The 23,330-nt window shown below is 42.1% G+C and overlaps 7 protein-coding genes across 8 annotated transcripts; 2 read left to right on the forward strand and 5 right to left on the reverse strand.

Annotated features, from left to right (window-relative positions):
• Positions 1 to 1,562: 1,562 nt before the first annotated feature.
• On the forward strand, positions 1,563 to 7,241 carry LOC119552484 (cysteine and histidine-rich protein 1 homolog). The gene is made up of 8 exons (XM_037862083.1): positions 1,563 to 2,214; positions 5,673 to 5,731; positions 5,849 to 5,963; positions 6,021 to 6,144; positions 6,214 to 6,366; positions 6,538 to 6,815; positions 6,911 to 7,014; positions 7,085 to 7,241. The coding sequence occupies exons 1-8, from the start codon at positions 1,846 to 1,848 to the stop codon at positions 7,110 to 7,112; spliced, it is 1,230 nt and encodes a 409-aa protein (XP_037718011.1). The 5' UTR covers positions 1,563 to 1,845; the 3' UTR covers positions 7,113 to 7,241.
• An 800-nt stretch (positions 7,242 to 8,041) lies between these two features.
• On the reverse strand, positions 8,042 to 9,011 carry LOC119552485 (protein FAM207A). The gene has a single exon (XM_037862084.1). The coding sequence runs from the start codon at positions 8,822 to 8,824 to the stop codon at positions 8,285 to 8,287; it is 540 nt and encodes a 179-aa protein (XP_037718012.1). The 5' UTR covers positions 8,825 to 9,011; the 3' UTR covers positions 8,042 to 8,284.
• A 40-nt stretch (positions 9,012 to 9,051) lies between these two features.
• Positions 9,052 to 12,004, reverse strand: LOC119552483 (putative glycerol kinase 5). The gene is made up of 6 exons (XM_037862082.1): positions 11,629 to 12,004; positions 11,456 to 11,549; positions 10,456 to 10,955; positions 9,946 to 10,398; positions 9,718 to 9,881; positions 9,052 to 9,396 (listed from the first exon to the last, which is right to left on the reverse strand). Exons 1-6 carry the CDS (start codon positions 11,830 to 11,832, stop codon positions 9,120 to 9,122), a joined length of 1,692 nt encoding a protein of 563 aa, XP_037718010.1. The 5' UTR covers positions 11,833 to 12,004; the 3' UTR covers positions 9,052 to 9,119.
• Positions 12,005 to 12,611: 607 nt separating this feature from the next.
• Positions 12,612 to 14,292, reverse strand: LOC119553228 (CRAL-TRIO domain-containing protein C3H8.02). Its single transcript, XM_037863496.1, has 2 exons — positions 13,950 to 14,292; positions 12,612 to 13,426 (listed from the first exon to the last, which is right to left on the reverse strand). The coding sequence occupies exons 1-2, from the start codon at positions 14,106 to 14,108 to the stop codon at positions 12,917 to 12,919; spliced, it is 669 nt and encodes a 222-aa protein (XP_037719424.1). The 5' UTR covers positions 14,109 to 14,292; the 3' UTR covers positions 12,612 to 12,916.
• A 382-nt stretch (positions 14,293 to 14,674) lies between these two features.
• Positions 14,675 to 17,550, reverse strand: LOC119554656 (sphingosine kinase 2). The gene is made up of 2 exons (XM_037865657.1): positions 16,458 to 17,550; positions 14,675 to 16,025 (listed from the first exon to the last, which is right to left on the reverse strand). Exons 1-2 carry the CDS (start codon positions 17,432 to 17,434, stop codon positions 15,017 to 15,019), a joined length of 1,986 nt encoding a protein of 661 aa, XP_037721585.1. The 5' UTR covers positions 17,435 to 17,550; the 3' UTR covers positions 14,675 to 15,016.
• Positions 17,551 to 17,798: 248 nt separating this feature from the next.
• On the forward strand, positions 17,799 to 20,969 carry LOC119554240 (phospholipid scramblase 1). The gene is made up of 4 exons (XM_037865075.1): positions 17,799 to 17,969; positions 18,629 to 19,122; positions 19,939 to 20,097; positions 20,221 to 20,969. Exons 1-4 carry the CDS (start codon positions 17,861 to 17,863, stop codon positions 20,242 to 20,244), a joined length of 786 nt encoding a protein of 261 aa, XP_037721003.1. The 5' UTR covers positions 17,799 to 17,860; the 3' UTR covers positions 20,245 to 20,969.
• On the reverse strand, positions 20,901 to 23,039 carry LOC119554239 (peroxiredoxin-2). Of its 2 annotated transcripts, none has more exons than XM_037865073.1 (5): positions 22,916 to 23,039; positions 21,963 to 22,123; positions 21,781 to 21,898; positions 21,283 to 21,688; positions 20,901 to 21,165 (listed from the first exon to the last, which is right to left on the reverse strand). In XM_037865073.1, exons 1-5 carry the CDS (start codon positions 22,969 to 22,971, stop codon positions 21,115 to 21,117), a joined length of 792 nt encoding a protein of 263 aa, XP_037721001.1. In that variant the 5' UTR covers positions 22,972 to 23,039; the 3' UTR covers positions 20,901 to 21,114. The 2 variants fall into 2 exon arrangements, with proteins under 2 accessions (XP_037721001.1, XP_037721002.1); XM_037865074.1 differs by lacking the exon at positions 22,916 to 23,039 and adding an exon at positions 22,607 to 22,773.
• Between the last annotated feature and the right edge of the window lie 291 nt (positions 23,040 to 23,330).

A 23,330-nucleotide genomic window follows, 5' to 3' on the forward strand; every position in this document is an offset into this window, starting at 1 on the left:
TTGTATTGTGCACAATTTTCTGTCCTGAACATTTAATCAAATTCATCAGCTTGTAAAATGGTTCTGTATTTCGAATTCATTAATCATTCCTGAAGAAATAAATGGTCAAAATAACCGGCAATCCAAAGCTTAAAATCGTGTAATTCCACAGTACCGAAATCTTGGAGACTAAACTGCATCTTGGATCAACAACGTGCTACAATTTAAGTCAAAACTAGAATGTCGCTCAATTGACTAACTTTTGAAAATATATTTCTTCGATTGGAATCAAGAGTACATACAAAAGACATATTGTATTTATGTATCTTAAAAAAAAGTCTACTCTCAAAGGGGTAATTTTTGGAAATATATTATTTTGATTAGAACAAATAATAGTACCCAAAGGCTATGATTTTCTAGCTAAAAAATAAAAACACTCATTTGGGAATGTATATATATATATATATATATTAGAATTTTTAACAAATTCGTTGAAGTTTAAGTGTTTCAACGTCTATACGTGCAATTAATACTTTTATAATCTCCGCGGAAATTGAAATATATGTATATCAGGTTCTTAGTTAGTTTTAATCCTCTGAATCGTTAAGTTAAAGCAAATTTGCAGATTTTTCAATTTTTTGGTAAACCAACATCGATGTTTTCCATCTCTAACTGCGCATAGAAGAATACCGTGGAAATTGTAAGTAGATTTGTGTAAAACTATTTGTACTTATGTATATTTTTTTTAACAAATTAGAGTTCTGTGGTGTTTGTGGTGGTGTTTCTTAAGGTAGTGGAGTGGAGGCATGGAGGATTTCTGAAACGTAAGTAATATTACAATAAATCTGGCGACATTTTGCATTTGTATGTATGTACGCCTATGTACGTATGCCTGCTTGCACGTAAGCGCATGGCATATGTTATTTGAACGTTAAGTTGGTATTTGTATGAAAATATTACATTCTTCGGAAAATCAAATTCAGATGAGATTGTGGAGGCGCGCGCAAGTTCTCAAACATCGATGTTTCTCCACCTCTATGCCACAATCGATTGCCCAACAACACGGAAATCGAGTGCAACAATCGAGTGAGCCAGTGCTGTAAGCCGTCAATCGTAAAGTTAATATAAATGTTGTAAGCAATTAAGTTTACGACTTCTGACCTAGATTCTTTATTTATTTCTTTAAAATATTACGTTTGCTGCCACTTACGTTTGTTCGCTTTTAAACTTTGTTGCTATCGGATTTAAGGTACTTTTTTTCAGTATTTATATACTGGAAAGGATATATAATGTTATCGGGTTTTAGGAATAATTCAGTCCACGACCCACGGAAAGTACTGTTAGGAATTGATAATTGGTACCCCGAAAATAAAAATTCTTCACATGGCCAACGGAATACGAATTGGTTTCTCTTCCTACGAAATCGTTTTTTCAGTATTTTTGTGTTTGAACGTAAGCAGCCGCCGGGAATAGAGATGGGGAAAACATCGATGCTGGCTTGTCGAACATCGATATGTTACCGATGCTTTGAAAACATCGATGACAATCGATGTTAACTTCCACCTCTAATTGGAATATGAAAACAAAACAAAAAAATTTTCCTGGCGAGCGGACGTGTTAGCGGAAGAAAGTTTGGGACCAGAGCGGAAAACAGAACAGAACAGAACACTAGACGGACAGCGGGGCGAGGGCAAGGCAGAGAAAGTGCCATATGAACTGAGTGTGCGAGCGAGAGACAGCAACTTGGGCATTGCTTTTGAGTGTGTGTGTGTTTTTAGTTCAGTGAGCGTAGTTGTGTGGGAGTTTGTGTACGAAGCGAGTGGCAAGCAAACAACAAACATAATTCCAAGGAAATTTCCAGTCATCATGTCGGTGGAATCCTCCAGCTCGGCGGTCCAGCAGCCACCGTCGTCCTCGAACTTGCCGCTCCTGGGCGACAACCAGGTGGTGGCCACCACCAGCTCCTCGACCTCCTCGGCCTCCTCCTCCTCCTCGTCCTCCTCGTCGGGGGGCGGCGGCGGGAATGTGGTGGGCGTGCCGTTGGACACGCAGAGCAGTGGCGAACCTCCGGCCAAGAAACAGCTATTGGACAATGGCGGTGCCACAAGCGGCAGCAGCAGTCTGCTCTCCAGTGCTGCGGCCGCATCTGGGATGCACGAAAAGCTGGCACACCGCATCTCCAATGCCCTATGCTGTGCCGTTTGCCTGGATCTGCCCAAGACGGCCATGTACCAGGTGAGTTTTTGGGGTTTATTGGAATGGAAAAGAAAAAAATTAAAAAATAAGAAAACAGCGCGCGTGTGTGTGTGTGTGTGCCTCATTCTGTATACAAACAAATCGTGGCAGCTCAGCTGTAAGAGTGGAACCCCTCTTTCCCCACCAGCACACAGCTGTGCGTGAGCGAGACAGCTAGCTGGGGCTCTCTTGCATTATTCGCCTTGAAAACATGCAAAGAGTGCGAGAGAGGGGGAGAAAGGGCACGGGCACGGGCACGGCAACGGCAACATAACATAAGCAGGCCGACTCTCTCGCACTCTCGGCCAACTAATGCAGTTTTATTGCGTTTTAGAAAACAACCCCCCAAATTGAACCGTTGCATTTCACACTATGGATTATGACCCCCCCATCTCTCCCTCTCTCACGCTTCTTTTGCGCAGTAACATTTACTTAACTGCAGATTTTCTGTATTGCGTCATAGAGGTTCGAATAATGTCGTCCCCATGGCCTATTTTAAGTGGCAACAAATTGGCAGATTTTCCTGATTTCGATTTTTTTAATCGAGCCTCGTTCGTTTTTCCATTTCTAGGAGCATATCCCGCATTCCTTTTCATTCACACTTATGTACATATGTAGGAGGCGTCGTTGTTGCTGTAAATGACGTTGATTGAATTTAATGCACAAATACACAGATGTCGTAGAGAACAAAGGCAGGGGCTTAGGCTAAACTGCTTCAAAGGGGTTTAAACATTAATTTGAAAAATATTAAATTTGTCTTGAGCTAAAAAAATCGTTAAAAAATGTCTAAATCGATTTCAAGTAGTTCATTGATTTATTCATGCCTTATCACTAATAATAGAAACTGAACTACCCCCCTGTCTCCACCACTGAACAAACAGATCTTTTACGTAAGGCGTAATGTGTAGGTTGACATTGCTCTCTTTTTCTAACACACATGTGCCAAGGCAGCCATAACTGCGTCATTGAAATTGGTTTTGTATTACGGCTTAAAGAAAAATAACTGCTGACCCACACAGAAATCTCAAATGAAGCATCGCTTTTCTGTACCCTAAAAAACGTGACCGAAACGGCAAAGTGAATCATAAAAAGATGGCCAGAAGGAATTCGCCGAAACCCGGAGAAACTATTAATTAGCTAAAAGAATCCCTGATTTTGATTGTTTTCCTTTTTGCATTTCCTTCTCTTCTTTATTTGCCTTTGCTTATCTGTATGTATGTGCACCGTGCACACCCACACGCACACACGCGCACAATGTGATTTTTGCTCTCTGTTATTGTTTTGCTTTTGCCACTGCGTTGCTGTTGTTGTCTCGCTCTCGCCCACGTCGTGGCAAAATCAGCTGTTCGAGGCCTGGGGAAAATTGAAACGAGAGTTTTGCCGATTTCAAATAGTAAAAAAAATGAAGAAAAAAGAAAGAAAGAATGTACTACGCATATTTGATATTGGAAATGCAGGGCCACGGAAGTTTTTGATGAATTTGTATAATCAGCTTGCTGCAGGTCTTAGGACCTGTAATCCGGAATAAACTCGTTTTTCCAGTTTTGGGTTCTAAGTGTATTTATTAGGGGTACCTATGTATGTGTTTGTGGGGGGAAAGGTACATACATACATACATACATATACCTGAAAACACACCTGAGTTTTTCTGTCGTCGTCGATCTTTTGCTTGATTTCCTTTTACCTACGCTGTTGACGTTCTCTTCCTCTTTCCACGCTCTATCTACGAAAACACCATCAGCTGGGTTTTGTTGTGTCTGCTCTTTTCCGTTTCGTGTGTTATTTTAATCTTGGGGGAAAAACGGGTTAAACTCCTTTGTGGATCGGATCCCGAGGATTTTCCATTAAACAATCGCCTGGCAAGCAGCTGCTGCCTGCAGTTGGTCTAGGTCATAAATTGCCAATCAAAGAACACACGAATTCATGGGTTCATTCAACTGCAAAGATACAGATATCTGAGCAGATACACAAAGAACACGGTGAAAAATTGGATTAAAATAGTCAAAAGATCATGTGGGGCAGTGAAACTTTTTATCAAAGAGAAACCATGTATGGGTATATAAAGTATCACCATACCATTGCCATACCAGCTTAAAACAAACCCCAAAAGAATAGACTATTAACCATCCCTAATAATACTACTCTAATATGTCAATCGTTTTAGGAATACACAAAATATTTCATTCCAATGTGCACATATTTACTAGGGAGTGTAATATTGTACTTTCTGTTCCGGGCTTCGTATCTCCTTTAGTCTAGACAAAAGAACCACGATATCTGTGGAAAGCATATCTGTTTAGTTTTGCTTGCCTAAGACTTCTGTGAGGATCCTCGAGACATCAGCATTTTGTTATACACAAGAAAACCATTGCTTATCGCTCGGAACTCGCGGTTCCGTCCACAAATAGTCCCGGCGGACTATCGCTCGCCTCCTCCGGCACTGAATTTTTCCCAAAATAGATATAGAAATTCCAAAATGAGGGAAACAGGCCCGCATTCCACTCAACCGAATAAGTAAACGCATGCGGCTATTCAATGAAGGTTCCTTACAGCGGAGGGGATTACATTTAGGGGTTTTCGACCTTATCTGGCCGTTATCGGTCCACTTTCCCGACCTTTCATCAATTGCTTGACCAACTCATGTCTGAAAACCAATTGAAAAACACACACCACTACGTTTTAATTGGCTGTCAACGAGAAAAAAATGAACAACATTTATATGATAACGAACGCTAAATTTAACCCAGAACTATCACCATTTATGATTTTGATTTAGATAAACTTTAGCTCTCCTAATAATTAATCTTAGTTAAGTCAATAATCTCGATTTCGTAACCTTTGTAAGCACACGCAACCAAAAAAAAAAAAAAGAAAACCATAAGATTGTAACTATAAATGCTAAGTACATAGAACAGATTTCATAATAGCATTAAAGTTAAACCCTGAAATGTATCTAAAACCAAAACAAAAAAAAGAAACCCCAAAAAATGAAACGAAAAACTGAATTCAATAAATTTGCAAAGGAGAGTGCAAACTTGAGAATGCAAAATAAAACCAAACTACAACATAGCGTTTTTATTTCAACCAAAAAAAAGACACAAACCGGAGCCTCAAAGCTAAACATTTTCAGACCTCACTTCAGATCACCTCCCACCAAGAAAACCATGCCTCACCATCTTCCCCACCCCAAAAGATGTATCCAAAATAGATTCATTCATTCGAAACGAAACGAAACACCCACCCAGAAACACCCCACACCCAAAAATATATACAAGCTCTCTGCAACAAGGCCGTATTTTGACTAATAGAAAACTTTTCTTCTTTTTTCTTTAATTGCAGGTTAATTTTCATTCCACTTTTGTTTTAGTTTTCAATCTCTATCCATCTACCAGTCGATTGTCGAGTCGTGAACTTACTAAAATTGCATATCCCTTTCTCTCTGCTCTTTTCATTTGCAGTGCCAGATGGGTCACCTGATGTGCGCCGCCTGTTTCACCCATCTTCTAGCGGATGGACGGTATGAACCCACTCTAAAAACCAAACTAAGATCCCTGCAAATGCTGCTTTAACCTACTACTAACTAGTTCTGGTTTTTATCCCTTTTAAATGTATATCAAAAATATTTCTTCTTTAGCCTGCGCGATCAAATTGCCACTTGCCCCAATTGTCGCGTGGAAATATCAAAGAGCACTGCTTCGCGTAACTTGGCCGTGGAGAAGGCCGCTTCAGAATTGCCCAGCGAGTGCCAGGTGAGATTCTTTTAATATCTATCAAGGAATTTGAACTTAACTCTATTGTATACATAGTTTTGCAACAAGGAGTTCCCTTACAAATCACTCGAACGCCATGAACAACACGAGTGCCAGGAGCGCCCCACCAAATGCAAATATCATCGCATTGGTTGCCAGTGGCGTGGACCCTTCCATGAGAGTAAGAGCCGCCGCCTCAAATTAGTATATCTAATAGCCCGCATAATGATAAAATCACTATTATCCATAGCTAACGAGCATGAGCGCAACTGCTTGCACCCTCAGAAGTCTGGCTACGAGGTGATGGCTGCCCTAGAGGCTCACGATGAGAGGATCAAGGAGGAGAAAAAGATGTTTAATACCCTGATCGACTTGCTAAGCTACGAGAAGATCATATTCAATGGTGAGGCACCCTTGGGTTACAACATTTCAGTTTATTGAGATTAATGGTTCATGGTTATTGCAATAGAGCTCTTGATTATATGCGGGCAGTAAAATGGGTTCTATAACTGGGCTATATAACATTTTCTATACTATATGACACTTATTGTTATGCCTAATTACATTCTTCCAGATCTTCAAATGAAACCCTATCGAACGGACGAGTATGTGCACAAGCTTTTCTACGAGACGGCTCGCTTCTCGGCCTTCAACCAGCAGTGGGTGGTGAAGGCCCGCATCAACAACAGCCAGCGCGATCCGCACCAGTCGAACGAGCGCACCATCACCTATCAGCTGATCCTGAAGACCAAGACCAGCACGCCCATGAGCATACATTTCTTTGCGCTCAAGGGTCCGTTCTCGGACATGAAAGTTTCCACCCAGATATACAAACACGAATTCACCGAGACGGTAAGTTGATCATGTTGTCGCAGAACTCTGTTTATAAATTTATGTAAATTGTTTATATTTATGGATTGCTATATCTTGTTATCCCCACTTTTCAGAGTACCGAGAGTGAGTACTACGTCTTGCCATTACCAGATGGCATCGGCGGTAGCGGCTCAAGTGAATGCAACCGTATGCTGGCCAACAAAGGCATTAACTTCCGGTGAGTAACCCTCAATTGGCTTCTGGAAATCGAACTCGAAAATAATAATAACAACAATCTCCCATTGCAGCCTGCTCATGTTTCTGCTGAACAAGTAAACACGTTCACTGTTTGCAGCCGATAAAGATTTTCAAATTAGCTTAAGTTTGTTGTTTCAAACTCTTGAATGTGCAAAACCTAGACATAGTTGACTTATATTTTCTATAAATGTATATGTAAAACTTCGATACGGAAACCACGAGCCTAGCCTAACAGAGACCCAACCCGCGCTCCCCAAGAACTCACAACCCGTTCACAGTAACGTCGTCATATATATTTCAATCAAATTCAAGATCACGCAGACGTAACGCGGTAGGTTGTAACCTAAGTTTAGTGTAGATTCGCCTACATTTTGTACATGAGATAATGCCATTTTATGGAGACACTTTTTCAATAACTATGTTAATTTTGCTGTTAGTGCTGGTGGCGAAATGGAATCGATCGATGGACAAGACGGCCGATGTGTTTGACTAACGTTTAAATGATCTCACAGGAAGGAGCCAGCCCACACTAACCCGATAATACCGATAATAACCATTAAATAGCTGTAGATTAACTGTCCGGAAGCAGGGACCTCGAGTCCACGGCTCCGTTTTCACTGTAAGAAGAACAACACCAAGTTGAAATTCGAAACCTAGGCAAGCGCATATATAACAACGCTCTATGATATTACGTAGCTCTTGATTACTGCGATCACATAGCCCGGGCCGAAGCAAAAACACCCAAAAAATATACAAAAAGAGAACTCGAGTCCTCACGTTCAAATCTTGTCTAATCCTCGTTCTGTTGAGCCTCTTACGATTTAATGCTTACAACTTACATTCGTACATGTAATATTTATATGCATCGTTAAATGATAACTATACCTAATGCATATATAATAAAGATACTTCTTAATAAACAAATTTGCCTGATTTTCTTGGGGGTTTGGAAGAGGTTTTAAATATTACATTTTTTTTAAACCATTTATAATCTACAATTTTTTGGATTGGTAATTAAGAAAATGCTTTATTTTCTTGATAATTGTCATTATCCATGTGTAATTAAAGATGTTTCTTAAAGTTTAGAGCATGTTTTTTTGAGGCACATAACAGGTGGAGAATAAAAGGACTTTCTGACATCTTTTCATGGTCATATTGTTTAAAATACAATATCATATTTTAAGGGTATTACTTAAAAAATAGATTTTTAGAATAGTGCTTCCGGGGATTCAACAAGTTAAATATGGCTTCTATTCATCGTCGTCCTCTTCCATCGCCTGGTATTTGTTTCGCAAGTGGGAGGCGACGACTTCGCGGGGATTCTTCTTGAAGTTTTTGTCCTTGATGAGCTTCTCGAAGGATTTCACCCGGTTGACCATGTCCGTGCGTTTCTTACGGATCTTCTCGTTGGCACTCAGAGGAGCCTCTGGTTCTGTGAGGACTGCCTGTTCGGCGGCATCCTTAGACCGCGTTTTCACCATTGAGTAGATGTCCTGCAGCGAGGGCAGTGCATCCCGGAGTGGCTTCAGATCCCCAATGACCTTGGTCTTCTCCCGATTCTTTCGTGCCTGCTCCTCCTTGCGTTCCTTTCGCGTTTCGGCGAAGCGTTTGAGAAGCTTCTTGTGTTTGGCCTCGGATTTTTCCTTTTTGGTGGTCGTCTTTTTGGGCGTGAGGGTCTTGTGGAGCAGTCGATCCTGGCGCAACTTCGTCTGTATGTCCTGCGCCTTCTGCTTGGCCGCCCCCACCACGCTCTTCGCCTTGGCTCTCACATTTCGTTTGGTTTTTGCCATTTCCAGGGGTTTTCTGCGCCAACAAAATCAAAACAAACGTGCAGCGTGCTGGGCTCCAAAAATCAGTGTTGCCGATAACAAGTCCATCTGATTAAAAGTAGACGATTGCGATAGAAAATAGCTAAAACAGCTAGTCGTTATCGGTTATCGGCGGACAACTGGATTGGCGGTATCAAACATTCAAATATTTACAAATTCAAAGACGGCCAATAAATGTGAGACTGAAATATACCACTACCTAACCTTCTAAGTATTTAATAACAAGTACAATCAAATAAAGAGCAACATATATAAATTAGTACCAATCGCTGAACCGGGCTATTGTTCGGCTCCATTTGTCCATCCGGTTTGCAATGGTGTTGTACTCCTTGGGCCGCGGCTCAAAGATCCGCTCCACTTTCCGGAAACACTTGAGATCCTCCACATCGCGCCAGATTCCCTGGTTAATGCCCGCCATAAATGTGGCGCCCATGATACTGCTCTCGGTGTTCTTCGCCCGCTCCACACTTAGCTGGCTGAGATCGGCCAGAAACTGGCAAACGAAGTCGTTGCGGGAGACGCCACCATCAACCCTGAAAATATTTAAGATCGTTTAGAATGTATAAAAGTAAGAAACCCCTATTAGATGGTGATCTTTGAATGATTAAATTCTTAACATTAAAGTGTATTCAACATTAGGTAGTAAAAGTCAATAGATACGTGAAATATATTTGAATATGTCCAATTGCATGTCTGCTGTCTCTCAAAGTTTGGACTTTGTTTTACCTTTTAAATTACCTATAAAAAATTAACAACTGTCTAGCCTTAGGCGATGACTTAAGGGTTAATTAGGGTTTTTCCCAATATGATCGCTAGAGTATATAATAAATTATTTTTAGGACCTTTCGGTTTACCTAATCATATGCAGCTTTTGAGAGGTTTCCTTTTCTGCAGCCTCGATTAGTTGCACCAGGCGAAAGACTATACTCTCGAGCAGGGCCCTCACCATGTGGGCCTTGGTTGTGGACGGACTAAGACCAATGAAGCCACTTGCTGACCGATAATCGTTCACCGGGGGCTGTCGAAGATAAGATGAGGACTAGCTAATCTCGAACAAGCTACAACAGGTGCAATAAACTTACCCCCAGGCCACTGAAGGCGGGCATGAAGAACACATCATTCGTGTCTGGGACAGACTGAGCAATGTCCGATGTATCCGCGGGACTCTCGAAGAGTTCGCAGGATTGCGCCCAGGTTACCACAGTGCCAAAGTCATGGGATGCTCCCTCAATGCAGTAGATGGCTCCCTGATTTCTGGCTGGGCTTCCCAATTGCCAAGCCACCAGTGGATACATGCCAGAGATGGCAGCATGACAACGTTCACCCGTGACCAAATTTAAGAAGGCTCCGGTGCCCATAGTGACCTTGACGTCGTTCTTCTTGAAACACTGGGATCCCCACATGGCTGCCGTTTGGTCACTTACAGAGGCGGCAATGGGAACATTTGTGTTGCCCCAATCGGGACCCAAAGCCGTAGGATGCACATGCCCGAAACCCTTGTAGCCATTGTCCACAACACGCGGCAGGATTTTGGACTGTAATTGAAGCATAGGTATAAAAATGCTGTTTTTAAGAGGCGCTAAACCACTCACATTGATGCCAAAAAGGAAACTTATAAGCGGCGACCAGCTGAGCGTGAAGGGATCGTACAATCCCGTCGCCGTACTTGAGGTAACATCGGTTATGTGCTCCACATCCTTGTCGCGACTGCTGCCAGTTCTCAGCTTGTGCAGGATCCACGAGTCCAGTAGCTCCACGCGAGCCTTTTTCTGCATAAGAGCCTGCTTCAGCTTCTTGTTGTGCATTATCTCGAAGAGCAGCCTGGGCGTTACTTGCCCATTCATCAGTTTAAGGACGCTTCCAGCGAGGAATCTTGATTGACGGGTGAGCAGGAACAAGGCGTATGAGAACCAATTCATGGAGCTCTTCGTCCAGCTGTTATTCCACTGCTCAACCAGCTCATCGGCTCGCAAATCCTTCCAGGTGATAAAATTGTGGTAGTACTCGCCACTGCGATGGTCCCAGGTGAGAAAGGTGCAGCGCTGCGTGGAGATGGTCAGGCAGGTGATGTCCAAGGGCGTCAGATTGGCATCTGCAATGGGTAATAAAATAAGGGATGATAAGCCAGGGCTTTGAATGGATTGAATATTAGAGATAGGGCTATCAGGATTAATCAGAATCTTTATGATACAGATTGGCTTACTGTTTAGAATATTACAACTATAGCTTGCAATATAAAAAAAAGGCAATGACATTTGATTTTTGTTTAAAAGCACTTTATGATATCATACTAATTACATTTACATTTTGTGAACTCATGGAAAATTTGAATATAATATAATATTTTAAAGAATATTTAAAGTACAGCTTTTAGAACGTTGTGGGATGAATAAGAAGACATGTGTTATCAATAAAAAAACCCGTAAACATTTGTTTTTCATTTCAAAGTACTTCATAATATCATATCATATACATTTCAGTTTTTTAATAGCATTTCAGCCCAGACTTTTCTCATATTTTGTTGGAATGGCTAAGCCAATTATTATTTTATTAAGCCTGTTGTTGATTTATGGGATCCAATGGACTACTCACCTTTTACCGCCCGCGTTATAACGTTCACAATTTTGCGCCACAAGCCCTCCGGTTCGATTTCGAAATAGCCCGGCTGTGGGTTCAGTAGCTCCACCTAATTGCGCCAAAGGTCGTAAAGGTTTTCGCTCGATTAACTTTGCACCCGAGGGTCACTTGAAGATCGAATCTCTTACCGCATCCACAGCCGATCCCCGAACCACACATAGTTCGTCCAAGACGAAGCTCCGCACACAGGTGGTGCCCACATCGAGGGCTAGAATGAAGCAGGTTGGCCTGGAACCAGATCCCGAATCCCTTGGAGATCCCACATCCTGCGAAAAGTCCCAAACTTCGGGGTCTCCTGCTGGTTTTGTTGCTACTTTTGGAGGCGCCGACATCTTTCCCAGCGCACGCTTCGTCGATCACTGGCTTTTGGACGCTGTTACTCCAAACTGGCGGACCGACTTATCCATTTCGCTGCTATTATTGCTATTGTTATTGCTATTCCGGCGAGGTTTCATAGTGCGCGATTCAGATTTCCTTATCAAGTGCTCGACTTTTGTTTTTGTTTCGCCTCCGATGATAACCAGTTGGCGCCAGGGTTGTCACCTGCGTTGGCTAGCTGGAAATCGGTTAGGTTTAAAATAGCTACAAACTAGCTAGATAATTTAATTTTTAAAACATACGCATTAAACGTACTGCTTATGAAAACAAGCGAAATGTTGGTAAATAATATTAATATTCCAGTTTATTGCTCACGGCAATATTTAACATTAATTCATTCCTCGGTTTATAAAGAGATAACATTGAAATTTAAATTAAATTCTTTAGAACTACAATAAAGGTCAAGTAAATCCATTTTATTATTTGGCAGAACCACAAAAGAGTGCGATTAAATAAAAAGTAATATAATTAAGGAATAATTATGATAACCTGTAATAATATATTTTTCTAACTGTTTATAGCTAAATATAGCAAGAACAGTGTTGGCAAACGCAAAGAAGCCCTTAAGTGCTTGCCATCTCCGTGGCAACCCTATTCGGCGCGAATTTCAAATCAGCAAAACCAAAACAATTATTTATAAGCTCGCTAAAATTAGAGCACTATCGACCCGTCCCACACAGCGATTATTCACGTGTGCCATGTATCACCGTCTAATCTCAACTTTTGTTTTACAACTTTATTTGCTGTACACATAGACACTTGCATATACATATATATATAATTGCCTTATACGAATTCAGGTATATAGATACTACACATACAAGATAAACCTTTATCTAAAATAGTTAATAGTTGTGTCCAATAAAATACATTTTACAATCAACTTGTTAAACACATCGATTTACAGATAGAGTACTGTACTGGATAAAAGCTCTCAGAAGCCTCCGTGCAAACTTAGGTACTGGTTTCGGTTTCTCCTTGGAGATATGTCTACGTCTAAAAGAAGCTCCATCGGGTGCTGATTTGGAGGCGGAAGCCTTACATGTCCGTTGGCAGGATGTCCGGAATGAGGTACTGGCACAGCTCGACCTCATCGCCCACGAACTTGACCTTCTTGGCGGTATTGTCGTCCAACAACACCCGAATGGCCGGCCAAATGGTTGAGAACAGTCCGGGCGAATTGATGATCAGGCAGACGCCCAGGCGCTCCGGAAAGTGTTTGCCCAGCAGCCAGATGAGATTCTGTACCAGCTGGTAGTCCATGCAACTGGTGCTGAACTCGGCCAGATCGAAGACGATGCACAGACGGTCGGTGACCTCCTCGAAGCACTTCTTGCACGCCTCGTCCAGGTTGTAGACGATGAAGCGGGTCAGCTCATCGATGTCCCGCTCCGAGCTGTGGTTCTTGGCCGGAATGTAGATCACCGGACGGCCGATGCAGTCGCGGTGGCGCAGCACACGGGCCTTCTTCTCCAGCTGGCTGCGGTCCATCTCGTGGAGCTTCTCCACTCCATAGGTCTCGCGCCATTTGTTGGTCTTCAGGATGGCCTGTGGTGGGTAAAGATTTCAACTAATTAGTCACTCTATAAGTATTTAAGCTGTGTGAAATGTTGTGTATTTAATAAACAACAAAATTAGCAACATGTTTTCAGTTCTACATGTTTTTTTTTATTTTTTAAATAATTTATTTTATAAAGACGTCAGAAAAATAATTTCTTTTATTAGTCATAACCCGCCAATGATAATAAATATTATTATATGTTTTATGATTTTGGGAAAGCCCAAACCTTACCTATTACGATGTTCTAATAATTAGACCTCAAAGGTGCAGAGTAAAATTTTTCTAGTTCAGAAAAAAAGTATATTCAAAACAAATGATACTTTATCTATAATATGCATACAAATGTAATGCAAAGTAATAATTTTTAATGAAGATCAAAATCTGACTATGATAAACCATAACTGCCTTAAAAATAATTCCAAAAACTGGTAAAAGGGTATTCTAATATTCGGTTTTTGGGGATATCCATATATGGAGCACTATATTGGTTTTTATTTGCGAATGGCTCACTTGAAATGCGTCATCTGTGGTCTTGAAGGCGCGCAAATAGCGCCGTAGCGAAAAGTCGTTATGATATTGCTTTGGATCGGCCTCCACAATCAATTTCATGCGCTCCTTGAGGTCCTTAAAGTCCTGTTCGTTAATTGGCGCCAGCTCCTCGGACGACATATTGCAGAGCTTTACTCGGTTCCTGATGCGAAATACTGTGTGATCCCAAGCTGGAGAATCTCGGATTGCGAACGGAATGTGCTGACACTGTGTGAATCGCAGGCAGAGCCTTTTATTTTTTCCACTGAAATGTTTTTTCACAAACGTAGGGGATTTGTTTTTTTTTTCTGTCCAGAGTGACCGGTCATAACCTTCAAAAAATACTTCCATACCCTCCACATATATACTACATTGATGTAAAAAATACCAAAAATGTACCGTTATACGACCGTTAACCAAAGTTTAAAAATAAGATTAAATCTATTGAGAAAACTAAGACAGCTTAAAAATTAAAAATAATCCATATATGTTTTGACAACTTCTTATAAAGATAAAATTATTATTTTAAGCTCAAAGATTTTATTCACTCGTTTTTAATGTACTTTAAAGATGTTTAAAAAATCTCTATTATAATTCTTTCCCTCCACAAACTAGGAAATTTCGAATATTTTGAATGTTTAAAAGTTGTTCGAATTTAAGTAGTTTTATTTTTTAATCATCTTTAAACATTTTCAATATATTCTTTATTTCGTTACATAGTTTTCAAATAATATAAATATAAATTAAGACTTTGTTCACTATTTCAAACAGTCGAGATTAAAGTAAATTCAAAATACATTGCTTTATATACATTACATTTCGTAAATAACTGCAATTATCTTTAAGAATGCTAACAATACATGATTGGTTGGCAAAAGCAAGCCACATAAAAAACACAAAATATTAAGAATGCACAACTCTCTCATCTCGGCCCTTGGAGGCCCTAAGTATTAGCTACAAATGCAGAGATTCCTAAATTGAGATTTCTATTGCTTGATGGTCTTCACTAAGCTCCAGCCTCTTGGGATGTGGCCCTGTTCGTCCTCCTCCTACTTGGGCACCATGACGCGGGCTATGCCCGGCAGGACCTCAGCTTGGAGTGGTCCGAACTCGACCCGCTCCCCGTCGACCGTGATGATGCCGTGATTGTCGTGTGGCTCCAGGCGGAAGGCTCGTACCGGCAGCACCTTCACGTACTCGTTGTTCACCTCCGGCAGGTGGGTGCCGGAGCTCATGTTGTAGAGGAAGCTCAGCAGGTGCGGACGGCTGATGCCGGCGCGTATAAGGATCAGATAGATGGTGCCGTCGTTCAGCTGGGCCTTGGGCGCAAAATGGCAGTCGATTCCCAGATGCGTCTGATAGACGGCATGCATCATGACGAACTCGCCCTCCTCCACCAACCAGCCCTGATCCTCGGGCAGGGGCTCGTCCAGATCCGGCAGCTCGCTCGCCGGTCCGTAATTCAGCTGCCTGTTCTCCAGCGAGGCGGCCGTCAGGCCTGTAAACTCGCTCTCATCCGCCAGACTATGGTAGATGCTCTCCGATATGGAATAGTAGAAGCTGCGCCGCGATCCCCCCGACAGCCAGCTGTCGCACCTCGAGCGGAACGACTGATTGATGGACGTCTCCAGGGAGATCACGTCCGCAAACTCCTGCGGCAGGTACTCGGCACTGGAATGATAGCTGGGCGCCGGCCCGTTCAGCATGTCAATGTGCGTATTGCAGCTCCGACTGCTCTGCATCCTGTGCTGAGCAGCATAACCGGTGTGGCTTGGAGTCGACGAGCCCAGGTGCTCTGTCGGCAAATAACTGATGCGACCGTTGTAGGTGCGTAGATTCACCAGACGGTACAGTGTCCAGACGGTGAATCGTTGGTAGCCCAGCAGACGGATGCGCTCGCTCTCGATGTCCACGTCCGAGATCAGACCCCAGCCGATGGAGAGGAAGGAGTAGAGGGAGCGATTCTGCAGCTGCACGCGAACCACGTCCATGGGTGAACTGCGTCCACTGATCACGGTGAGAGCGGCGCCCAGCACTGGCTTGCTGAAGTACGGTTCACTGGGGGGAAAAGGTAAAGGATTAATACGTTTTTATTTGATATTACATATCAGTCTGGTAGTCTAAAAGTATTCAATTAATGACCAATCAGTTTTATACCCTTTTCTTGGGAGTAATGGTTTAAACTATTGGTGAACGGAAATGATGGCAATATACTTTAGGGTTAGTAATTAACATGAAAAATGTTAACGGAAATTATGGCAATTACTCAAAGATTATGTCGATGTGAACTGATATGGAAAAACTTTTGACGTTATCTTGAAATGAAGAGGTTATATTCCCATTGTAAGGAAGAATAACATAACAAGAGAATAACAAACAAGTTAAACCTTAAGCCTTAAACGAAATGTGATATTCCACTTGAAGCTATATGCTACGGAAAGTGAAAACCGAGAAGGTATATTTAACAGACTATCAAGAAAGGCAACGTACTTGTAACAATGGGCTATGGACCTGGCCAGTCCGTTACCGGAACCGCAGGGTATGATGCCCAGTGCCAGATTTGGCAGGACGTGGGCCCAATCCTGGCGCTGCAGCAGTCCATTGACTATCTCGTGGAACAGGCCATCTCCGCCGACGGCCACCACACAGCACCAGGCGTCCAGGGACCTTGTGCTCAAGAACTCGATAGCAAAGTTGGAATGCTTGGTCACATACAGGTCATAGGGCACCTCGGCCTCGTTGAGCACCGGCGTTACGTGCATATTGAAGACCTCTCGAGCATCGCCGGAACCGGATTTCGGATTCAGCAGCACCAGCACTCGTCGACGTCGGTCATCCGCCGTGGGCGCCACAAAGATCTCCTCCAGCGTTCGATGTAGCTGCCAGCGGAGGGATCTGTACCATCGGTCCGCCTCCCTCATGTTGTCCTCAAAGGTGTCGAAGGATCTGAACCGCAGGGTGAGCACAGTTCGCTCCCTGTGCAACTCCGTGCGGAGGCTCCTTTTCTTCAGGACATAGGCGAAGACGTAGAGAAAGGCGCTGACATCGCCGCCATCCGTTGGAAGATTCTCCCGGCTGTTGGTGCTGCATTTACTCGGAGTGGTGGCAGTGCGATGATGGTCGCCGGAAGCCGAGATAGCCGGCGAATTGGGATTGCCGGAACTGCAGGCACAGGCTCCAGACATCGCCAAACGACGGCTCTTCTTGGGTCGCATGCAGCGAGCACCCACAATGTCCGAGATCCGCACCTGCTGCTCCTTGACAATGCTGCCGCCGGGGGACTCCCGCTGAAGGGTGAATCCTGTGGCGTCCAGCCGAACCCGGAAGACGTGGCTGCCCTTCTTTCGCTGACTTGTATAGAAGGTGTCGCTCACGTCGTGCCCCTCATCCGGTTCCTCCGCCCGCGAGGGCGTGGCCCTGGAACTGGCCAAGCTCGGGCTGGTGGTCTTATCAAGAGATTCGCTCATTTTGACTGGAGATTCGGCTGCCAAGCAGCATGTTTCAGGGGTTTTCTGCCCAGGTTTTTATGGCTCCCTTATCACAATTATCATGGCAGCGGTATGACCGTAGGACCTAAAATTACCAACTGGCACAAAGAAACTTAAACTCCTTTGATTAATACCAACGCCCGTTTTTTAAAAACAAATATTTTCAAAATCCTAATCTTGAAAAATATATTTGGGTAAGATATATTTATATTTGCCTATACAAGCTGAATAATTGAGCAGTATTGTAATACTCAATAAATATACCAAAACTCCGTAAAAACAAGTATTTTTCGCACTTGTGCAACAGCAACGGTATTTTTCGGCGTTCGACCAAACGGTCCTACAAAGTTTAGTGTTTTTCGAACCGTTCCAGAATCCGATCCAGAAACAATTGCTAAAAAAAAGATGATGCAGATGAGCGAGTACAAGGTGGTGCCGCAGAATGCGCCACAGGATGACACTGTGGTCCGTCAGCCGCAGGCGGTGAATCCCGGAATTAATGCCAACGGAGCTGGTGCGTAGATATAGATTTGTGTGTATGGATTAGTCCCACTGTTGAATTCCATCGCACAGATGGCCGTAGTGGGATGCGCGCGTCTGTGTGTTTGGGTGTGAGTGTGCAGGAAGGCGGAATTGCCTTCGCCTTTTCATACAGCAGCGGTCAAGACTTTAGCACTCAAGTTTTTATTAGTTGTTCTATAGGCGAAAATAAATGAATAAAAAATTGGTCTGCTTTTAAATATTTTAATGATCCTTTTTTATACGTCCATGAATCAATGAAGTTTTTGACTGTAAGAATAACTTACACTAAAAATTACTGAAAATAATATATATTAAATATAATTCGTTTTTTAATACTTACCAAATTTAAAATTTAATTTATCTCACTAAAAGTTTTAATTGAGAAAACCAGTTTTGTACTTTTTTTTCGATAATACAATAAACTACATAGCTATGGCTAACATTTTTGATAGTGATTTGTTCACTCCTAACTTAAAATATTTCGTTAAAATAGTTTTTTTAAATAAATAAATACTTCAAGTAAACCTTCCCGCGATCACAGTGCCAATGACCGGACCGCTAATGTAGCTATGCTAATTTTCCTTGCATATATGTATATAGCAGGCAACATATAAATATATATAGCTAATCGGGAACTACGCCCCGTTGCAGAGAACTGGATGTCGATACCCGTGGGCATGCCCAACTGCCCGCAGGGCCTCGAGTACCTGACCGCCCTGGACCAGCTGCTCGTGTCGCAGAAGATCGAGAAACTGGAGCTGCTCACCGGCTTCGAGTCGAAGAATCGCTTCAAGGTGAAGAATTCGCTGGGCCAGAACGTGTACTTCGCCTACGAGGAGAGCGACTGCTGCACCCGCAACATGCTCGGCCGTTCCCGTCCCTTCGAGATGAAGATCCTGGACAATTTCCAGAACGAGGTGCTCCACCTGTACCGGCCATTCAAATGCGATGTCCTCTGCTGCTTCCCCAGCTGCATGAACGCCGTGGAGGTGTCGGCGCCACCGGGTCAGGTCATCGGAAGCGTGGAGCAGGTCTGCACCTTCATGCGACCCAAGTTCAACATCAAGAACACCTTCGGCGACATCGTCCTGCAGATCGAGGGACCCATTTGCCCCATCAAGTGTTTCAGCGATACCAACTTCAAGGTCAGTCGGCGGCCAACAAGTGGTTATTCATGTGTCTCGATCTTGATTCCCATATTCAAACAAGTGTATACACACACAGCGGCGGTCAGCAGAATAGCAACGAATGCGAGGGAGCATAGATGACCTATCAGTTTAATCGAACACTTTATGACATTCCTTAGTGAACAAAGCCAGGCTTTCATTTTCATTCAATTGCTGGTGGCCCTAATCCACTTAATTGCTTTTTAATTATTGCAAGTAATTTATAATTGGCTACACATACACCAGTGGTTATGGTCAATTCCCTGTTCAAACAAGTATAAACATTATAGTATAAAACATACAGAAGAGGCAAATTTATTAGCACCCACGCAATATACATATATTATAGGTGACAATTATGTCACTTAATATTTATAAATATACCTATATTTAGAATCTCTAGCATAGATATATATAAAAAATTCATAGTTTAGAAAGGGTTTTTATTTAATTCTTACTACTGTATTTTTAAATTGAATAGCTAAGAGAAAACATTGTATTATTCAGGAGTACTTTTTTAATTATCCTTTGATATTTTAAATATTTTATCATTTTCTTGTAGGTAGCTTATACCATACATGTTTCGAACTTTTAGAGCTATTCCCCTGAATTCCGCTGTGTGGTACATATAAAGCTACTGAAACTGCAATCCGATACAGTGACGTCATGGGTCGCTATGCTTGACTGTCCAGAGCGAGTCAATTAATTCCGATACTGCGTATTCTGGTTGTGTGCGAATTCCGTCCCGATTAATGCGAAACACTAACATATCTCGCCTTTTTTACTCGTTTGCAGGTATTGAGCGCCAATAATGAGGAGATCGGCAAAATAAGCAAACAATGGTCTGGACTGGGAAGGGAGCTGTTCACCGATGCGGATTACTTCAGCGTCACCTTCCCCCTGAATCTCGATGTTCGCATGAAGGCACTGGTATTCGCAGCGCTCTTTTTGATTGTGAGTATATCAGTAAAAATCAGGAACAGAGAGCCTCAATATCTTACTCATTGAAAATTATATTAAACATACATTGCTCTTTGTTGATCTTCATATAACTGACCTATTTCCTGTTTATTCCAGGACGTGGTCTTCTACGAGCAGTAAGCTGTCAATCCATCGATTTATAAATGAACAAACACCCAGACATTATTATCGCCGACTGCTTTTTGGTTCGACGTGTTGCATCGTCATAGCTCTAAGAATTTATTAACCCCTTGTTTAAACAATGTTTCCGGGAATCTGAACAGTGCAACGCTTTGATCGATTTGGAATCTCCACAGCAACGGAATCTCCCCGCACAATTTTGATCTGAAATGCAGTTGCACCTTCGTTTTTTATGAGCCTGGGTTTTGGCATTTAAAGCGCACAACAATGTAGCACATATTGACAACACACAATTGCAACGGAAAACAGACTACACACGAGAAAACCGACGAGAACGAGTGCCTTATGACGTCCTAGTTGTTATTGTCGTCGCCCCGCCCCGTTTCCCCGATTTATATACCTCGACATACTTAGCTTTGTTGTACCCAAAGGTCGGAGCACAGGATTACTTAACTGCAAACCATGGCGTACCTAACTAATTTACTATTACCTATTACATATATTCATATATTTTTGTATGAAACTAATCGCAATCGAATTGTTAATCATTATGGTGGCCACACAAGGCAGCTTTCAAGACATTTCGAGATCAAACGCGATCTCCCCCATTTGGTCGCTCTCCCGTGGCGCCATGAAATTCGAATCACTTGAACATATACTTCATCAATTTATTTATCTCTCAGTTATGCTGTAAAATAAACAAACTATATTTTTTACAAAACAAATGCAAACCATTTGCAATCGGTGGCATTACGGACTTTTGTACAGAGGACTCAAGCGATGGGGGTCTATTGTTCGATTTAGTCGTGATTCAGTCGTGAACACTTGGAATGAACTGGGCTTGGCTGCTAATGGGATGGCCATCTGTCCTTAGTTGTTCTTGGCAAAATACTTGGTTTTCTCCTCTGGGTTGGGTACGATCTGGAAAAGTAATAGAGAGGTTGATTCTATTAGAAGAAATTTTTAACCATAGCAGTTTACTAATCCACTTAATACTGTTTAGAGGCTTTTATTATAATGTATATCATCCAAACCTACCGTATCGGCACCTGGCTTCCAACCCGCTGGGCACACCTCTCCATGGGTATCCGTGTACTGGAAGGCCTGAACCAGCCTAATAGTCTCATCCACAGATCGTCCCACGGGCAGATCGTTCATGGTGATCTGGCGCAGCACTCCGGTTTGATCGATGATAAAGAGACCGCGCAGGGCATGTCCACTAGACTCCAGATAGACCCCGTAGTCCTTGCTGATCTTGTGCGTCAGATCGGAGAGCAGTGGGATCTTGACGTTGCCCAGACCGCCCTCCTTGCGCGGTGTGTTGATCCAAGCCAAATGGGTGAAGTGCGAGTCCACGCTGACACCAATAACTTCCGTCTTGATCTTCTTGAACTCGGCAATGCGATCGGAGAAGGCTATGATCTCCGTGGGGCAGACAAAGGTGCTAAATCGGTAAAGAGAAAAGTAAGTACTTGATAGAGAAAAAGATAGGATAGAATAGAAAGGACAACCGCTTTCCAAAACAGGTATACTTACAAGTCCAGTGGGTAGAAGAGTAGCACCACATATTTTCCCAGATACTGGGACAGCGATAGCTTCACAATCTCCTTGTTAACCACAGCGGTTCCCTCGAACTGTGGGGCTGGCTTGGAAACTGTGGAAATGAAGGTAATAAAGAGTTAATCATGATCACGGGCTGTATATTATATGGAACTCACTGACTGCCTTGGTGTACTGCAATTGATGGTCGCCCTTTGGCTGATCGGGATAAACGTTACCGCCGGCAAAGGAGTAGCACGATTCATTATCTTCTGGCTTAGCAGCTCCAGCAATTGCCACGGATAGCAGTAGCACAGATAAGTACTTGTTCATGACTGGGCTGAAACGAGATCCACGTAGGTACACATTTCAATTAGATTCGCTTTATACGGCATTTATGACACGCAACTTTTGCAATTATAGCCGCCCATTCGATTTTATATTAATAAACCTATAACTATATAGGTACAGTGGTTAGCAGCTTTATTGAACTTTGGTATTTTTTCTATATTTTATGAAGCTTAAATATTTTCTTTTATATCGCAATATCAAAATTGTTTGTTTTTTTAATATTTTTCAATATACGTTTGAAAATGAAGAGAAATTTAAGTGATAAAAACTTTGTAGTAGCTTTTAAAAGTAAATAATTAATATTTTGTTCAGAAAATAAAGTACATTTTAATATTCTTTCAATGTAGGTTGACTGTTCTAAGAAAATGGTAATGTTTTTCTGAAAAAAAAGATTTATAAGGGATAAAAGACTCCTAAATGCATTAAATCCTAATCCAAACCATTTTAGCCGGAGACCACTGTACTCACATACCCAAAAATGCGAACACGCCCACAACTTGAAGCCACGCAGTCAAAAAATTCTATTTCAATTGCCAGAACCTCAATTGATTTTGGTAAGACCCTTATTGTTGCTGCGCTTCCGTAAAGATAAGCTTATCAATTCCATTCACTGGTAATATATTTAATAGTTGTCAGCGTGTAACTGCTTCAAAAAATCATTGCCAAAAGCAACAACTGGAATTTCAATGCCTATGCGATACACTAGCTCTCTTAATATTTATTTTAAGTTTAATAACAATTAATCTTGCACTGAACAGACACACAAACGCACAGCTGTTACCTTTTAAGCGCTATAATTAACTCTTTTGTTTTAATAACAAATTCCTCTGCCGGCATAAGTGTGACCGTCGAGCGCTAAAATACCATCATGCCGCCTTGGTCACACTGCGACTGGCGGTTACAGCGTTGCCAACATATATGCAGTTTCAAAAATTATTCGAATATGTTTTTTGAATTATTAAATAAACCTTAAATTAGGGATACAAACAAATATTTAAATTGTTTACAAGTGGGTTTGAGATCATATAGGCGCTAGTAGTACCAGCCTACTATATCGATAAGAACATCGACCTAGGGACCTTTACTTTAAACTAATAACAAAATGGTTTAAATTTCACCTTTATATCCCAATTCCCCTTTCATTTATAATCAACAATACACTTTTCCGTTTTACTTACGCTATAAACTTTATTAAA

This window comes from Drosophila subpulchrella, chromosome 3L, assembly GCF_014743375.2.
Source record: "Drosophila subpulchrella strain 33 F10 #4 breed RU33 chromosome 3L, RU_Dsub_v1.1 Primary Assembly, whole genome shotgun sequence".
In the NCBI taxonomy this organism is placed as follows: Eukaryota; Metazoa; Arthropoda; class Insecta; order Diptera; family Drosophilidae; genus Drosophila; species Drosophila subpulchrella.

What these genes read in the sequence shown, in the direction of transcription:
- LOC119554656 (XM_037865657.1), bottom strand. Translation starts at nt 17,434, where the DNA reads ATGAGCGAATCTCTTGATAAGACCACCAGCCCGAGCTTGGCCAGTTCC. An exon ending in TCCATAGCCCATTGTTACAA is followed by an intron (nt 16,026 to 16,457) that starts GTACGTTGCCTT and finishes TTTTCCCCCCAG; the next exon opens with TGAACCGTACTTCAGCAAGC.
- LOC119554240 (XM_037865075.1), top strand. Translation starts at nt 17,861, where the DNA reads ATGATGCAGATGAGCGAGTACAAGGTGGTGCCGCAGAATGCGCCACAG. An exon ending in TCAGCGATACCAACTTCAAG is followed by an intron (nt 19,123 to 19,938) that starts GTCAGTCGGCGG and finishes ACTCGTTTGCAG; the next exon opens with GTATTGAGCGCCAATAATGA. An exon ending in TCGCAGCGCTCTTTTTGATT is followed by an intron (nt 20,098 to 20,220) that starts GTGAGTATATCA and finishes TGTTTATTCCAG; the next exon opens with GACGTGGTCTTCTACGAGCA.
- LOC119553228 (XM_037863496.1), bottom strand. Translation starts at nt 14,108, where the DNA reads ATGTCGTCCGAGGAGCTGGCGCCAATTAACGAACAGGACTTTAAGGAC. An exon ending in CCACAGATGACGCATTTCAA is followed by an intron (nt 13,427 to 13,949) that starts GTGAGCCATTCG and finishes TACCCACCACAG; the next exon opens with GCCATCCTGAAGACCAACAA.
- LOC119552483 (XM_037862082.1), bottom strand. Translation starts at nt 11,832, where the DNA reads ATGTCGGCGCCTCCAAAAGTAGCAACAAAACCAGCAGGAGACCCCGAA. An exon ending in GGGGATCGGCTGTGGATGCG is followed by an intron (nt 11,550 to 11,628) that starts GTAAGAGATTCG and finishes TGGCGCAATTAG; the next exon opens with GTGGAGCTACTGAACCCACA. An exon ending in GTTTCCTTTTTGGCATCAAT is followed by an intron (nt 10,399 to 10,455) that starts GTGAGTGGTTTA and finishes CTTCAATTACAG; the next exon opens with TCCAAAATCCTGCCGCGTGT.
- LOC119554239 (XM_037865073.1), bottom strand. Translation starts at nt 22,971, where the DNA reads ATGCCGGCAGAGGAATTTGTTATTAAAACAAAAGAGTTAATTATAGCG. An exon ending in TTAATTATAGCGCTTAAAAG is followed by an intron (nt 22,124 to 22,915) that starts GTAACAGCTGTG and finishes ATCTCGTTTCAG; the next exon opens with CCCAGTCATGAACAAGTACT. An exon ending in CTCTTCTACCCACTGGACTT is followed by an intron (nt 21,689 to 21,780) that starts GTAAGTATACCT and finishes TTACCGATTTAG; the next exon opens with CACCTTTGTCTGCCCCACGG.
- LOC119552484 (XM_037862083.1), top strand. Translation starts at nt 1,846, where the DNA reads ATGTCGGTGGAATCCTCCAGCTCGGCGGTCCAGCAGCCACCGTCGTCC. An exon ending in CGAGAAGATCATATTCAATG is followed by an intron (nt 6,367 to 6,537) that starts GTGAGGCACCCT and finishes ACATTCTTCCAG; the next exon opens with ATCTTCAAATGAAACCCTAT. An exon ending in AACACGAATTCACCGAGACG is followed by an intron (nt 6,816 to 6,910) that starts GTAAGTTGATCA and finishes CCCACTTTTCAG; the next exon opens with AGTACCGAGAGTGAGTACTA.
- LOC119552485 (XM_037862084.1), bottom strand. Translation starts at nt 8,824, where the DNA reads ATGGCAAAAACCAAACGAAATGTGAGAGCCAAGGCGAAGAGCGTGGTG.